The 16,540-nt window shown below is 39.9% G+C and overlaps 1 protein-coding gene across 3 annotated transcripts in view; it reads right to left on the reverse strand.

The window, feature by feature from the left end:
- Window positions 1-14,856, reverse strand: part of dock4b (dedicator of cytokinesis 4b) — a 108,762-nt gene extending 93,906 nt beyond the window's left edge. For all 3 annotated transcript variants that reach the window (XM_026922919.3, XM_026922920.3, XM_026922918.3), the window contains exon 1: window positions 14,650-14,856. In XM_026922919.3, coding sequence (XP_026778720.3) covers window positions 14,650-14,686 — 37 coding nt within the window. In that variant the 5' untranslated portion in view covers window positions 14,687-14,856. The remainder of the gene's footprint in view (window positions 1-14,649) is intronic.
- Between the last annotated feature and the right edge of the window lie 1,684 nt (window positions 14,857-16,540).

The following is a 16,540-nucleotide window of genomic DNA, read 5'->3' on the forward strand; positions in this document are numbered from 1 at the left end:
GACTTTATTAATATCTGGGAGGGAGGCCTGTATAATTTCTGCCTGCACTGGTGCTAACACAGCTCCATCTCTCCTCTGTGGTCAATGTGCTAGATCAAGCTTACTGATTACAGAATACTGAATACAGGGAATGCTTTTTTAATGCATATAACCAGGAATTGTATGGAACACCATATGCTTAATGAAACTGAATGCACAACAACATAAATGTCCTAGTTTTAAAAAAAAAAAAAAAAAAAAAAAAAAAAAACCTAATCATGTCCTCTGTTCTGGCTTTCCACCCCATGTTCCCCCAACCACCACCCAAGTATATATCAAGTATGTGGGCTACACTGAAACAATATACTAAAAATAAATCAAGAATAGTACACAGGTATGCATTTTAAGACTCTCTAGATTTTTCAGTCTGCAGCGTTTATTTCTGAGCAAGTAACACAAGGCATCTTGTTCAGGTACGTCTGAAGCTTCCACTGCTTTGTGGTAATGTCTATCGTCTATCTAACATCAAATAAAATTAACTTCTACTTACATACACCAAAACAAAAGCAGGTGAAAAATTCCTTCCATGAGAAGAACACCTTCATGACTCAGGACAGCAGTGGGAGATAAAATTAGACACTAGAGACTAGACAGATGAAGACTCTCATGGTCCTCTTTCCCCGGTATTATCCAGTTTTCTCTCAGGACCACTGTACGAGTTATACTGAGAATAAAAGGGCCATGAAAGACTGGCAAGTCCCAAATTATTTAGGATGTTTTGAAGAATGTTTCTTCTTTGATTAGTGCCACTGGGTGCTATTTGAAGACAGTGTAGTTGTCGAGGACATATGTGTGTGATGCGGAGTGTCCCATTTGCACTTCAGTATTTTTAGCCTCGCCACTCACTATGCTAACCAGGCTACACAGACAGGCTGATAGTACTGCCTTCTCTGTGGTGACCTCAAAAACACACAACTGCCTTTACATACAGCAATCGGCCATGTTCTAAACAGTGTCCACACCTTTATGCTTATAATGAATATATGTCCTCTAAATATTGAGTAGGGCTCTTATTAGAAATGGGGTTTTCTAGGGATGTTCTAATCCAACACAATGTATCAGTATTGGGGCTGACAGGGTCCTGAAATACTGGCTCAGTACTGGACTGAATTTAATGCTGGATCCAATATATTTTATGGTGTGAATGTGTGCGGTTTTGACAGTCATGACACAGATCTTGTTCAGAATACAAATTAAAGCTGGCTCCCCTTGCTCCTTTGATGTTTTGAATAAATTCGCAGCAGAAACTTTGCAGAGAGTTTTCGCACCGCTTTAGTTCCAGAACTAAATTTACAGTACTAAAGTACTGGGCGATTTTGCACAAACTATTTCCCAGTACCATTTAAAGAGTTGAATTTGCACCGACAGTGGGCACTAGGAAGTGACGTAAGCCGGTCGACATCGACGTCGTTTGTGCGCGGCGTTCAACAACGGAAACAAAGAAGAACAACTTAAACAACCGGAGGATGGAGGACGCTGTGATTGGAGCTGTGTTTTTGTTGTGTCTCGCGGGTTTCATAATAATGGACATGGAATGTCGACGTATACGTAAAGCGATTGAAAGAGCGGTATGTTTACACTGCGTTTTAAATCATGGCAGGTGAGGACGTTTTCGTACGCGTTTGGCCAATCAACGTCTACTTATGATAGGGATAGTACCAGTTGTGCTGGTTAGACCCTGCTCTGGAGTAGGAGCTAATTTGGTTCTCGAAAAAGGCAGTCCGGTATTAAAATCGCACCCAGTTCCAGAGGTGCGAAAACGCCAAAAAGTGGGTAGTTCCACAATTAGTTCAGGTACTATGAAAAGGTTCCTGCAGTGCGAAAGGCCCTCATGTTACTAAGGCACTGTCACACCTATGGCTTCTTTCACCCGAGCATTGAGAATACGGACTCTGAGCTAAATAATAAATAACTAATTTTAAATATTTTGTGTATCAGATGCAGAACACTGGCATTTGTGCAGTCTAAAGCTCTGTCCTTTGGCCCAGTTTGCTCAGTTGTGGCTCAGTTCAGCAGCTCAATTCTAAAGAAAAATACCTGCAACCCATAACATGCAGCTTAATTCCTGGATTTGGCTCAACTCAGAGTCAAATCACTTTCTCTCTGCAATCAAACCACATTAAAATACATTTGGAAACTGATTATTCTGGTCTCTCAAGTGAGCCTACTGTGTAATCCCATCAGTGTAAATGAACAACACCAAATGGGAAATCAGACCAGGGTTTGATTCAAACACCTAACCACTGCACATGTGAAAGCACCCTAAGAGGACATTAAGATCAGTATCCGGTGTCGGCCAATATTAATATTCCATTGAAATTTGATACTCTAGGATACTCCTGGGAATTTCATTAGGAGAAGTCTGATGATGGAGCTGAGTTATGTTTTGAAATCCAATACACTGCACTGGTTTCCCATCAAAGCTAGACATTTCAACACCTCATGTTCCTCTATTTTTATCCTCAGACGACCTTGAGGATGCAAACTTGTTCCACACTAAATACAGCAGGAAGCAGACAGCTCACTGCCAGTGTTATTGTCCCGGCCTGAACTGTGTCAATTCTTCCAAAGAATGGTGAGTAAATTAGATCGGGGTCAGTGCTATTTTTAACATGAGAACTCAGCACACAATGCAAGTGGCTGTGTAGTTATGTTGCAGTTTGCACTACATTAGGCGTCGAGTGTGGATAGGAGAGAATGGGCCGCAATAACTCACTGTACCAGAGACCTCCCTGTGGGGACAGAACAGACTTACACAGCCGTTCAACCACACTAAAGAGAAACATTACAGCTCCTGATGCTGAGTGGCACTTTGTTTAAGAGCCAACATCTGCCCTGAGGGACCTGAGGAAGCCAAAGAAAAGGAATAAGGTGGAAAAAAAGAAACAGGGTCTGACGAAACAGTTGCTGTCAGACAACATAGAAATAACGATGAATGCAAACCAGATTGACACATATGCCTCTCTTTCCCCTGGAATGAGCACTGCTATATGACAAATCTCTGTGACAGGACAAACCTGTTCCAGGAAACTAAATCCTCTACTCTATTGTACTGTAATGTAATGAAACACTCCAATCTGAGATACAAAAAAAAAACCAGCATTAGTATAGTGCAGGAGGTCATATTTTAAAATTCACAGTATGGTAATTATACAACTCAATACCAGGGCTGCTGGATTAACCCCATTTTATCATGATGATCACAAAGTTACCTTACAAAGCCAGGAGGGAAGGTGCCTCAGAAATACCAGATAAACGGAAGAAAATAAAGTGTAACAATTTTAATATAATCTAGCCAAGCACTTGACAAACATCTACTCTTCATTGGATCAAGCCAGCTTGCTAGGTAATGCTATCAAAAGTAATCCTAGCAGTGCCTCCTTCTAGCTAATGTAAGTTAAGCGATAAAACTATGCAAGCAGTGAAGTATTTTAAACATGTAAATTTTCATAGATTTTCATTGAGTCTGTAAATTCAGGGTAGGTTATCCATCCATCCATCCATGCATCCTTTTTCCATAACGCTTATCCTACACAGGGTCGCAGGATCCCACGGAACTCGGGGCACAACAACGCAAGTCTTTGGAATGGGAGAGGAAACCCCTGAAACACAGGGTGGAGGGTGGGATTCAAACTCCTACCCCCGGAGGTGCAAGGCACTAACAAGGTGCTAACAACTAAGCCACCATGCTTGGGGTAGGTCATATAGCTATAGCTCATTATAGTTCACTGAATGCAGAATCAGTTCTAGGCTGTATATATGATGAGCTAATGCTGCTAATATGGTTAAGAATATGGTTTGATAAAAACAACAAGCAAATTAATGTTCTTTTCATTCATTCATTCACTTTCAGTAAGTGCTTTATCTTGGTCGGTGTTGTGGTGGATCTGGGCAGGAATATACAGTGGATAGGATCCCAGCTCATTGCCAGGCATCACGCATACACACATTCACACCTAAGGAAATTTAGAGTCATTAAAATCCACTATATTCTATTCATAAAATAGCAGTACAAATGAATCTTCAACATAAACATTAGCATGCTCCTTCTATTATGGCTATGTAAATGTCCCTGTGAAACACGTCCAGCACGCTGAAGTCTGCTTGCAATTTACATTTTCCATCACTACTGAAAACCATCTCATTACATGAGAACACTGCAGCAACACTACAATGTTTCAATTAGAAAAACTCATAGAATATTTTAAAAGGTACTTTTGCAAAGAAGCTCGCTCTTAGTTGTTTAAAACACAGTGGACCAATGTAATTTTCTCTGGTACACTGGTATATTATAAATTATCACCACACTATTATATCAGAAATTGCCCCCAGGACATACACTGGTACTACTACAGGAAACCACCACATCACGGTTTGGGGAAAGAAAAAAAAGATGGTGTCTAGGACTGCAATACAAATGTTAATGCAGAACCCATTTAATCAGTGAGGGGAAAAGAAACCTGAATTTTAGCACGTCAACAAACAATGCTAATGAGAAGAAAGAGTGATTTACCCAATGCAGAAAAAAAAAGTTAAAAATAATGTGCATTAATAATATCATCTTTAATGGTTGGTTTCAAGTCTTATTTAACACAAAAGAACAGAGGAATCCAAAGAGGCATACAGAGTGAGAGAAACTGGGAGAAACTCTTTAACCGGAACCGGAACAAACTTTCCGTTCAGACTACCTTTTGTATCAACCCAGGAAGAAGTATGTTTCAAATCAATATGCTCTCTGATTTATTCATGATTGTAGGTGTCTGCAGTTCAGATACACATCAGGATTGGAATCATAGTACATCTTAACCCAAGGTTGATACCCTGCAGGGAGCAACTGCATAGAAGAATCTAGAAAAGTACTAGGCTTGTGTGATTGACCTGAGCTGGGTGTGTGTGTGTGTGTTTTTGTTTTTAGTCCCATTCCCGTCCACTCCTGCCAAAAGTTTGACCAATTCCACCAACTCTCGCAGAAAGTTTGACCAATCTCACCCAATCCCGCAGAAAGTTTAACCAATCCTGCCCACTCCCACAAAACGTCTGACCAATCCTACCCACTTTCGCAGACATTTTGACCAATCCTGTCCACTACCACAGAAGGTTTGACCAATCCCACCTAGTCCCGCAGAAAGTTTGACCAATCCCATCCAATCTCTCAGAATGCTTTACCAATCCCACCCACTCTCAGAACGTTTGACTAATCCCATCCAATCTCTCAGAATGCTTGACCAATCCTACCCACTCTCAGAAAGTCTGACCAATCCCACCCACTCCCACAGAAAGTTTGACCAATACCACCCAATCTCTCAGAATGCTTGACCAATCCCACCCACTCTCAGAAAGTTTGACCAATCCCAACCACTTCCACAGAAAGTTTGACTAATCCCACCCACTCTCAGTATATCCTGAAGATGCTCCTCTGTTAATGCAAGTGCCTTTCCTTAGTTCCATGAGCTTCATATTCAATGTGAAGTTCCACCTACATTAGAGTAAAAATCATTCCTTTGACTTCCGATGCACACCTCTAACCAAAACTTCTGTCTTTTCTGCTGCTAGACTATTTAAGAATATGGAACATTTTAACTGAAGATGTTGCTGTTTTAGGTGTTATACATATTATGCATTATAAATAAGCTGTAAAAGAAGCTATTTTTACAGCTAACAAACCTTTGCCCAGTGTTTCTTAAAACTCCACAGGAATCAGCTCCATTGCGTTGCTTTAAAAAAAAAAAATTCCCTCCAAGCAACTAACAATAAAGACTTGATGGAAACTTGATGGAAATGAAACAGTGTGGCGTTTCTTTTCACTACTTGGTTGATGAAAATGTTTAATTTCTTACAAGTTACTAAATTTAAAACTGAACAAAGTTTCCACCTTACTGCTGGGAAAGGGAGTTAAACATTACAGTCAGCCGTCCACATTCACAGGTTTAACATTTGTGGGAAATATTTTTTTGGAGTTTTACAAAGTTTAGTAAGTCATAAATGCATAAAATATATGTATCATTAATCTATTTATCATCTACTACTATAAATATATACACAAATTTATTATAAAAAGTTAAATTTTGTAAAAAGTCTGTTTGGGGACGCAGCGCTCTTTGTCTCGGTACTAGCCTCACCCGTTTTGTCTCTCAGTGTGCAGTGTATCTCGCATTTCTCTCAACTTGTTGCATCTTTAAAATGCAATAAAATATGGACTGTAATTACAGGTTATAAACATTAATAATTTTACTGCTCTCTAAATACTGTGCATGTATTGCATCACATACTGTACATGTAATTTATTGCCTCTCTCACTCTTTCTCTGTATTTTAGCCTACATCGTTGATACTTTATAAAACATACGGTTGTAGTGTAGATACAACTACAGTACAATACAGTGTATTGTTTTACTGTGTTGTGTGTTAAACATGGGGCCTAGAGATATTTGCAGTTTCTCTATTTTCGCAGGTGTCCTGCGCTCCTAACCCCTGCGAATGTGTTGGGCTGACTGGAGTGTCTTCTGCCTAAGAGACATGTTAATCTTTTTTACAAAAAGTCAAAGCAAAGTCAAAGCCCTGCCAATTCCCTCCTCCTTCCGCACGTCAACACTGCTGAGTCACTGCGGAGGTGGGTGCCACATTTGGACGTCTCTGCATGTAACGTTTCCCAACTGCATTGCCCCCCTTTCTCTGTTATGCTTTTTCAACCTTCAGAGAATTTGGACGCCCGTTTAACGGGTAAAACAGCAATCCAGCACCTCAAATCCAGCCGAGTAATCGTTCGTGTGTGTGAGAGTGTTCTGAAAGTGAGCTAGTTTCAGTGCAGTGAACTTGACAGCAGCAGTCAAGCGAGGCTGAGTGAATGTGAAATTCCACACCTGACAGGTAAGCTGACGGCTTCTCAGAGCTTGCTGCCATCAAACGAAACAATGAGGGGAACTAAGGACATCTAAGGAGATGTGTGTGTGTCTGGAGAAAAATTCAGACAGAAAGATATAAAAGACTTCCTGTCTACACTTCAATCTCCCTCGTGTTGGACGTATGCCCATCCTCACTGCTCCTGAATGAGTGAGACGCTGTGTGACGGTGCACCTCACACAGGCAGAAGTTCTTAATGAGGGACCTGTGATTACGCACGACTTAGCCAGCATGCTCAGTGCTCTTAATCACTGATCACTGACGTCAATCAGAGACATGACAACTCAACATAACAAGCCCCCTGAAGTCTATGTTTACGACAGAGCTGCAGAACAGCTAGATTTCTGTCCAGAACGCTGCGTGCTACATTAAAAACAAGCAGCTTGACATTAGGTTAATTATAGCTTCTGTCGGAAAATAAAACCATTACGTACAAAAATCTCACGTTGCTCATGTCTGGATACATACTTTTATCTTTAGGGCGCCTACACAACGCTTGTGATAGCAGCTAGGGGACGTCTGGCTTTATCATCCTCATACACTGTTTCTGTCTGTGTGAGGGAGGACAAGGTACAGACCTCTTATTACAGAGGAGGAAGAATAGAGGGTGCTGGGGACATTGGAAAGGAGGAGACATAGTCAAAGAGAAAAACAGGGTGGCTAAAAAAAAAATGCATGAGAAAAGAGACAGGAGTAGGTTTGTGCGATATTAATTTTTCCCTACTTGCGATTTACCAGTTTAAAAGGTCATGATTTAAGGAGCATATGGGAGCGTGTAATTATTTTATCAGCTGTTTAGTCGGGAATTGCTCGCTGACGGCAGCAACCGCAAAAACTTAGCAGGCTGGTGGATTTCTAGGTGATTCTGCAGAGATGCACATTAAACTGTAAAAAAAAATAATAAATAAATAACGGTACATTTTTTATATAATCCTTTAACAAATTGGATGTCTAATGTCCAAATGACTGACATTTTTCACTGTTGATCCGCTGATCAAAATGTTCTTTGAGCATTTAATCACTTTGTAATTGTCATCACCATTAACATTATTTGTAAAGTGTTAGATCTGACAGTTCATTGCAGGCTTGTTTAATCTCTCCAGGTCAAAATGTTCATCCTCGTTTCTCTTGATGGCTGAAAACCAAAAAGAGCTGTTGTTGACCATTTTTGGGTGAAAAATTTTTCAATGGAATCCCTAATAAATATAATTAACTGATGTTAACTGAATACTTGTCTAATGTTAGCCATGATACATTATATTTCACATCAATGAGCTCAAACCATTCACCATTTACCCTGACAGAGAGCGAGGGACCCGCACAAGTCTAGCCGAGATCCTGTGAGATGGGGGGAAGTGGGCGGGGCTTCCAGGCGGTGTCAGTTCAAAAACCCCTGCGCAAATCTTTACACATTCATGTGGATTGGCTCATCTCCTATTGTCCTGGGGAGAAAAAGACTGCTCTTTCGGCACATTTTTGAGTGATAACTCGTACCAGCGTACTCATGTTCAGCTGTGATGCGACGGCCTAAAATGCATAAAGGTTGGCAGATTTTGGTCATATAATCAGAGTAAACGTCTCTAGATATCATGGCAGTGTAAAATCATGTAGGGACGATTAAACCGTTGTATCGCACAAAAAAGCAGAAAAGCAGAAACACTGCTCAAAGAATGCCAAAGGAAAGAAGACAAAGAATGGGGAAAGAATAAGAGGAAGGAAAAGACAGGACAGAACAGAATGCATTCTCCCCTCACCCCCTCTCAGACTGAAAGGACTCAGAAGTGGAAGGACAGATGTGAAGAGAGGGGGCAGGACAACACAGCCACGAACACTTCCCCCCGTCTGGCCAAAAAAAAAAAAAGACTTGTGAAATAACTATATTATTAAAAGTTCATTTTTATAGTAATAATAATAATAATATTACACTTAGGGTTGTATGATGGCTATCTTTGCTCAAGCACTCGTTTCTCAATTTTTTTGCTCAATATTGAAATTATAATCACAATCATTCAGCGAATTCAAGCACAATGAAGTTTTACTGCACACTTCATATTCATATATGAATATATGAATAACTCGATTTAATGCACCAGACACCCTAAAAATAAAATCTATTTCATTAGCCAATCAGCTAAATAAACTAATTAAATTGAAATAGATTTTAACCTAATAAACAAATTTCACCAAACAGGTTATTTTATTACAATTCATATTTTATTTATAATTTTTTTTTTTTATTGGTGAAATCATTTTTTTGTAAGATAGTGAACATTTAACCTTATTAGCCTCATGTCACATATAATAAACAGTAGTTATAATAACAAAGCTGGGAAATTATGACCATAAAAATAAAGAAGCACGCCTCAGTTTTACGGCCTCAGAAGTTTCTGTGCAATCACACTGGTGGAAAAAAGGGAAAGACAATACAATACACAATCAGTATTGTGTTTCATTAATGACATGGAGAAAACATACAACGATGAAAAGCAAAGCCTCTTTGCATAGCTCTTACGCTGCTGGTTGTGCAGGTTGATGCTGTAACGTCAGAATTTTCAAAAAACACACTATGTTGTTTTTCCATCCACGCAGAAACAGCAAAAACGTTTTAAAATGGCTCCGTTTTTAAAAGCTTTGCTTTAAGTTCTTGTCTCTGAGCTTAATATTTTTCCCATCAGACTCTGTATATTAACACGAGAGTCACTATAAAACTGCACATGATCATTGATCCACCTGACGCCTAACGCTAGGCTTTAAAGGTCACAGGGGTCACGGGGTCAGGTCACTGCAGCCAGATTAGGATTTATAAAGAAATTTCAGGGACAATAAAATAGTTTCAAGTCTGCAGGGAAATGACATAAAGCACTTCCCTGCGGTGTTCAGAGTGAGTCAGCCGTTCTGTTAGTCCTGATTAAATACGATCGCTAGGCCGTGAGCCTGATTTGTCACCGTGATCCCGCTTTAGTCACCATGGTCACACTGAGCTGTGGGTGACAGATTATCACCCTCTGCCCAGCCACACACAGTGACACCAGCGATAGGAAACACAGCTACCATAACAACTTCTTTCGCTTCAACATGTGGCTGCGTGTAACTGATGCTCTTCAAACAAAAAAAACAAAAAAACAAAACAACACATGGTGCTCAAGTGAAATGAAAGCATTTTGCTTAGATGTTACATTTCATTTTGTGCATTTTCTCTGTAGCCTCTTCATTTTACAGCAGTATATTTTCTCCACGTTGATCCAGTGACACATTATAAGCATTATTGCACTGATTCGATTTTTTGTGAGGGCTCTGTTAACGTTCACACAGTTATTTATATTAGAGATATTAACAGCTACCCGAATTAACCATTAGCTAACAAGAGAAGAAAGTCTGATCAGCGCATCAATGTAAGTTGCATTGTTATTAAAATTATTAAGAATTGACCGTTGCTAGCACGAATATGCGCTTTTTCATCTGCGGTATGAAAAGCGGCTCAGAGCAGGAACTATGACCTTTCATCCGTGAACAGGTAGAGCAGATCTGAAAAGATTTTTTTTTTTTTTGGGGGGTGGGGGAATCATACATAGAAATATTTCTTTAACACAGGCTAGCTGGGATTAATCCTTAATTGTCAGCTATTGACACTCAGCTAATACTTAAAAGAACTTGACGAAAGAACTCACTGTCCGAATTTATATTTATGATCTGTAATTTCACAGATTTACACATCAGTGCCATGATGTGTAAACCTCCATTTCCTGATTTTAGCAGGAAGGCAATTAATAACAATGGGGAATGGCACAATGCAATGATAAGCTCCAAAAGCATGAAAGTGTAGCTCCTTCCTCAAATCACGCCTAGCGAATATCACAAACACACACAGAGCATGAAACTGGTAGTATTTGTACTACATGTTCATTACTGAATGAGTGTGAGTGTGTCATGCTATTCATATGAAAAGGACAACATGGGAAGAGAAAGTAGCTCCCCAGGCAGCAGACTGAATCAGGGTATCGACTCCTGAAACAGCATCACCTCCAAATATGTGGCTCGGCTCAGCAGATGAAGAGGCAATTACACACGGGGAGGTGTTTGTTTGGGCCCATCTCCTCTGACCTCAGGACTCCAGGCATTACAGCGCGCCATGTGTAATGAAAGAATGGCCCAGAGCACCGCCAAAACAACCTGCTAATCCCACAGGGCATTGTGCAGGGTGGCCGCTTACACAATGAGCCCAAATTACACACTGCCAACCCTCTCGGCTCACACTGCCCTCCTCGGGAGGCGGGGACGGAAATCCACGGCAGTCTGAGGGGGTACAAAATGACCAAAAATCTCCTCATGTTCGTGAATATTCAGGGCCGCTTTATTCAAACCCTTTTCCTGCCAGAGTTTCCACCGGTTCTGCCACATTTGCATAGCTTCACACAACACTGAATCGACCCAGAGAAACTAAAGTTCATTTGAATTTTTGAATTCGTAAAGAGCTTTTGAAAACTACACACACACACACACACACACACACAAATCAATGATGCGTCCCAATGAGTAATTGTGGTACTAAATTATGATGAGCTATAACATGCTTGACTGACTGTAATATCGCACCTAATGAGGGACAATTTTTTTTACTTCAGTGCTCAGAAGTCAAGCAGTAAACGTTCTGGATAAACACCTCCAGCTACTGACACAGTCTTGCAGAGGTCACGTCTCAGGCTCGGTCTATTCTCAGCTCATACAGTCCAGCTCATACAGTCTCGTGAAGATGAAGAAGAAGGAAAACATTAAACACTTCCCCGAAGCATACGGGTATTTCCAGCCGTCCAATCGCAGCACGACACTCCTTCACCTTTGCCCAAGTCCAGTTCACCTACAGCAGCGGTTCTCAAAAGAGTTTCCATCTTATTTTTTTTCCTTATTTATTACAGTTTTGCAAATCACAGCGCACCATAATCACAGTTCTATCTGATTATTATCTGTATTATTGAATTCTTATAGCCTTATTTAACAGCTCACTTAAATTTAATGCCTTTAATCCAGATCTCAATAACATGAAAACAAGTAGGTCTGGAAAGGATGACAACTAGGACCTAATGTCTTGTGTTGGAGGAAAATTTTAAAATAATAATAATAATTATAATAATAATAATAATAATAATAATAATAGCGCTGAGGGAGTTTTGAGAACCCCTGATCTAGACAGGTGGACAAACTGACCCATGGAGTTGCGCAATCTGAATATCTATCTTCAATGAAGTTTTAAAAAAATAAATTAAAAAAATAAATTTATATTCAAAAAGAGAGAGAGAAAGAAACTGACCCAATCTAGGAGTAATATCTTTGCTAATTGAATCAGTCTATTCATATTTTATCAATAGCTGGGTGTCGGCTCACTTCCGCTGCTCACACACGTGAACATCAAACACCAGCATCTCAAATTAAACACTGGTATGTAAATCGCCGTCTTTGGTGAAATGTGAAGCCGAGATCAAACATGCTTTAAGATCTCAGGCCCATTTAAATAAGATGAAACCACACTGCTATAATTGTACGGATCTCCTCTGTAAGATCGCACGGGACGCAGGGGAAACCACGCAGTTCCTGTCTGAACAACAGCAACCATCATAGATTAATGGCATGTAGGATCAGGAATGACACAAAATGAGTAGTGATTTTTCTGTGGATGGAAAGCTATCTAATCACGACACGGTGATTTAAACACAGTTTTGTTTGACTCGTGTAAAAAAACGTCTATTATAAGTGATGTCCTGCTTTTATTCGCACAGTCCAGGTATAAATGTGTGAAATTCACACTTTGTGTTAAAGATGCAGAAAACAGACATTTGGTTAAAAAAATAGCTACAATATTCTTTTAACGTGGGTTTGCTGGGATTAATACTTAATCGTCGGCTATCGATGTTCAGTTAATGTTCAAACGAATTTTGACAGAACTAATTTATGCTCCATTTAGAGTGCCATAATGTGAAAACGTCCATTTCCTGATTTGTTAGACTCCCAGCGTTTAAAAACAAGCAGACAATTATTAACAATGTGGCCTCGCACGATGCGCTGATTAGTTGCAATTTAACTCCTATCTTAAATCCGTCCAATCAATTTTTCACAAAAGACACGGAACATGAAACTGACACTATTGTTTTGACGTGTGTGAAAACAATGCATAGCTGGGGTTAACCAGGAACAACCTGAAATGGCTCGACGGAGCTTAATCCCGACATTTAACAATCCTCTAAAACATATACGCTTCCTATCAGAGGCGTAAAAATACCATCAAGGAAGCGATCTTATATCAAACAGCTCCTGAACCTGCACTGCTGCTGCTGATACAAATCTAACTCTCGGCAAAACTCCATTCTCCATCAGCTTCGATTCAATCCAGTAGAAAAAGGGGAAAAAACTAAACAAATGAAGACATTTAACACACGATGGAAGGGGAAGACTTTGAGTTAAGATTTTTCTTGTCTGTAAATCAGCTCTCGGGGGAAAAACGCTCAGGTGTACTTCTCCGTTTCGCTGGAGTGGTACCATTAAAGGCGCATCAGCTGTAGCTTCTGTGTCTCTGCTGAACCTTTAAGGGCCTTAAAGTCACATTTTCAGGTAAAAGATACGTACTAAAGGTACAAAAGACGTCCCGTAGATGGCACCGCATCAGCGATAAGAGAATGCAGAGTTTGGAGCCTTTATTTCTGAGAGTGAAGAAAAAGAACAACTCTCCAGTGAATGAATGAATGAATGAATGAAACCCAGAGGCAGATGAGACCATTTTGACACAGAAGCATCACTAACATGTTGGAAAGCATTTTTGTTTGCATGTGTGTTGGCATGTTTTTTTATCACCGTGGGGAGCAAATGTCCCAGCGAGTGTAGGAATATCTGACAGGTCTGACCTTGTAGGAAAATCTGCTCAGAAAAGTTTCATTTTTTGACAAAAACTGCTGTTTTTATTTTAAAATAAATGAGCCAAAATGTTTTCTTTTGGTTACTTGGGGTAGAGATTAGGGTTAGATTTGATAGAGATGGGTGCATTAATGTCAATAGAAGATCCTCAGAGGGATAGGAAGACAAACGTGTGTGTGTGTGTGTGTGTGTGTGTGTGTTTTCCTCCCACTGAGGCTCTTCAGCTTCAGGATGCTCGCTTTTCTCCTCTCTGCTCCCTCAAGCTGAGTTAAAGCTGCTGTAAAAACAGTGCTTATTTAAATAAAATAAAATGAATAAATAATAATAATAATAAAAAAGTGTGTGAGTGTGTGTGTGTGTGTGTGTGTGTGTGCCTGCTTTTAAACAGAAACACAACATCGTGACCAGACACGACTGATTCAATAGCCAAGTGCTGTACAAGACACACGGTCTGCCACACGTAAACAAACAAACACACAAGCAAACGTCTTCCAAGCACTTCTGAAACGTGTAAGAAAGAGCTCAAACATTCCTGGGAAATAAGCTGCACTCATCTGCTGAGGAATTAAACAAAGCAAACCGGGATAAACACCGCACCAGCTGTGCGTTTTTCACTTCTTTTCCAGAGAGAGACATGAAATAGCTGCACATATTCACTCAACTCGCTCTGCATGCATGTATGTATTTATGCATGAATGCATGCTCCTCTCCTCTCCTCTCCTCTCTTCTCCTCTCCTCTCCGCTCCTCTCCGGCTCCGGCTCGAGCTCACGCGCACTTTACACTTCTGTCAAAATCACGCGCAAAACTTACCCACTCCGAATTTCTCGTGTTCCGTCGGTATCCACATGGTTAGGGTTCTTCGCCCATTGAAAGCCCACACGAGGAGAATCGCACAGCGCTGAACACTGGGGCCAAATCACACGCTCACATTCTCCGGGCTCCTCGCGCGCCGCACATACTCATTGTTCAGAGCGCCCGAGCGAGCGCGAGAGCGAGAGAGTACACGAGCGCGAGAGCGAGCGCGAGAGCGAGCGCGTTCACATCAGCTCAGCGGCTTTGCACCGCGCTGCATCCTGGGAGCTGTAGTGCAAACGACTCACACAACGCCTCTGATGGAAAGTTGCACAGGTTTGTGTAGTCCAAACGCTGTCATTGTAATAACTTTTGTCCAACTAAATGTCCATAAAACAAGGTTTCAGAAGAGTTCTGAAGTGTAGAACTGTGACATCTGTGATAGCAAAATACTAACTACTAATACAACTAAATACTAAATACTAATTATAACTCTAATGCTAAAACCAGACAATATGGCTTCCACATCTTTTTAAAATTATGCATTTTATTATTATTATTATTATTATTATTATTGTTGTTGTTGTTGTTATGCTAATAAGAACACAATAACACAATAACAATCTATAATAATAATAATAATAATAATAATAATAATAATAAATTTTATTTTATATAGCACCTTTAAAAAGGCCTCTCAAGGCACTTTATATAACAATGACAATAATAGTAATAACAATAATTTAATAACAAAACAAAACAAAGTAATCAAATAAAAGCAATCCTAAAAAATAAGTTTTAAGAGAAGATTTAAATGTACTAAGAGACATTTAACGGGAGGGAGTTCCACAGATGATAATAATAATAATAATAATAATATTAATAATAATAATAATAATATCATCAACAATCCAGGAGAACAGAGAGAAAGTATAAAGTCATTCACAGACACTAATATTAGCCCCAAGTCTTATTGCTTTTCAAGTTTTCTGATTGTGCAGTAGACTCAAAATCACTTTTCAGCTCATATCTGAAGATGAGAAAGAGAGTTTTGCACTTTGAGAATTTACATTTATGAATTTGGCACTAAGATGCAGAGAGTAATCAGTACTTGTCAGATATTCCTGCAGCTCCTTTAATACTGCCGTCGGTCTCTCGGCAGCCTCCCTGGTAAGTTTTTGTCTTGTTCTTTTATACATTTAGGAGGGACGTCCTGTTGCTGGTGATGTCACTGTGGTGCTCCATTTTCTCCACTTGTTGATGATGGACTTCATGGTGTTCTGTGGTACAGCTAATGTTCTGGAAATGTTTTGTACCCCTCTCCCGATTGATTTCTTTCGACAGCGAGACCCAGTACAGGCTTTATCAGCTTTTTGCAGACCACGGCTTCAGAAATCGGATGAAACCAAGAAGATGTGAAGAAACAGCTGGTCTTTATTTGGGGTTAATCAGAATAATTTCATTGATTATGTCGTGGCAAATACTTTTGCAAATCAGTATAAGAAAATGAGTTACAAAGACAAGGGGTTCTGGATGCCAAAAATCTACAGGCTTTATTGAATCAGACAACACAGTCGTGGCTCATGCTTTTATACAATTCTAAAACAATGATCTTATCGGATGGAGTTTTCTCTTCTTTCTTTTAATCACACACCTGCCTCTCGCCCCAATTATTTCACTGTCCCCTTATCTTAGTTTTAACCGTGGCGAGAGTTCAGTCAGTTTATGTTTTAAAAACAACATTAGCCTTCAAACACTAGCCTTCATCTTAAAAACGCCACCTACAAGGTCACACCTGTTTGTTCTCGCACAAACATCCTTGTAGGATCATATGCATAAAGTCACCCTTCTAAATGCACTAGAAATGGTACAGTGTAGTATATAAATGAAGCTCTGAAAGTTAATACAT

This window comes from Pangasianodon hypophthalmus, chromosome 18 (genome assembly GCF_027358585.1).
Source record: "Pangasianodon hypophthalmus isolate fPanHyp1 chromosome 18, fPanHyp1.pri, whole genome shotgun sequence".
Classification (NCBI taxonomy): Eukaryota; Metazoa; Chordata; class Actinopteri; order Siluriformes; family Pangasiidae; genus Pangasianodon; species Pangasianodon hypophthalmus.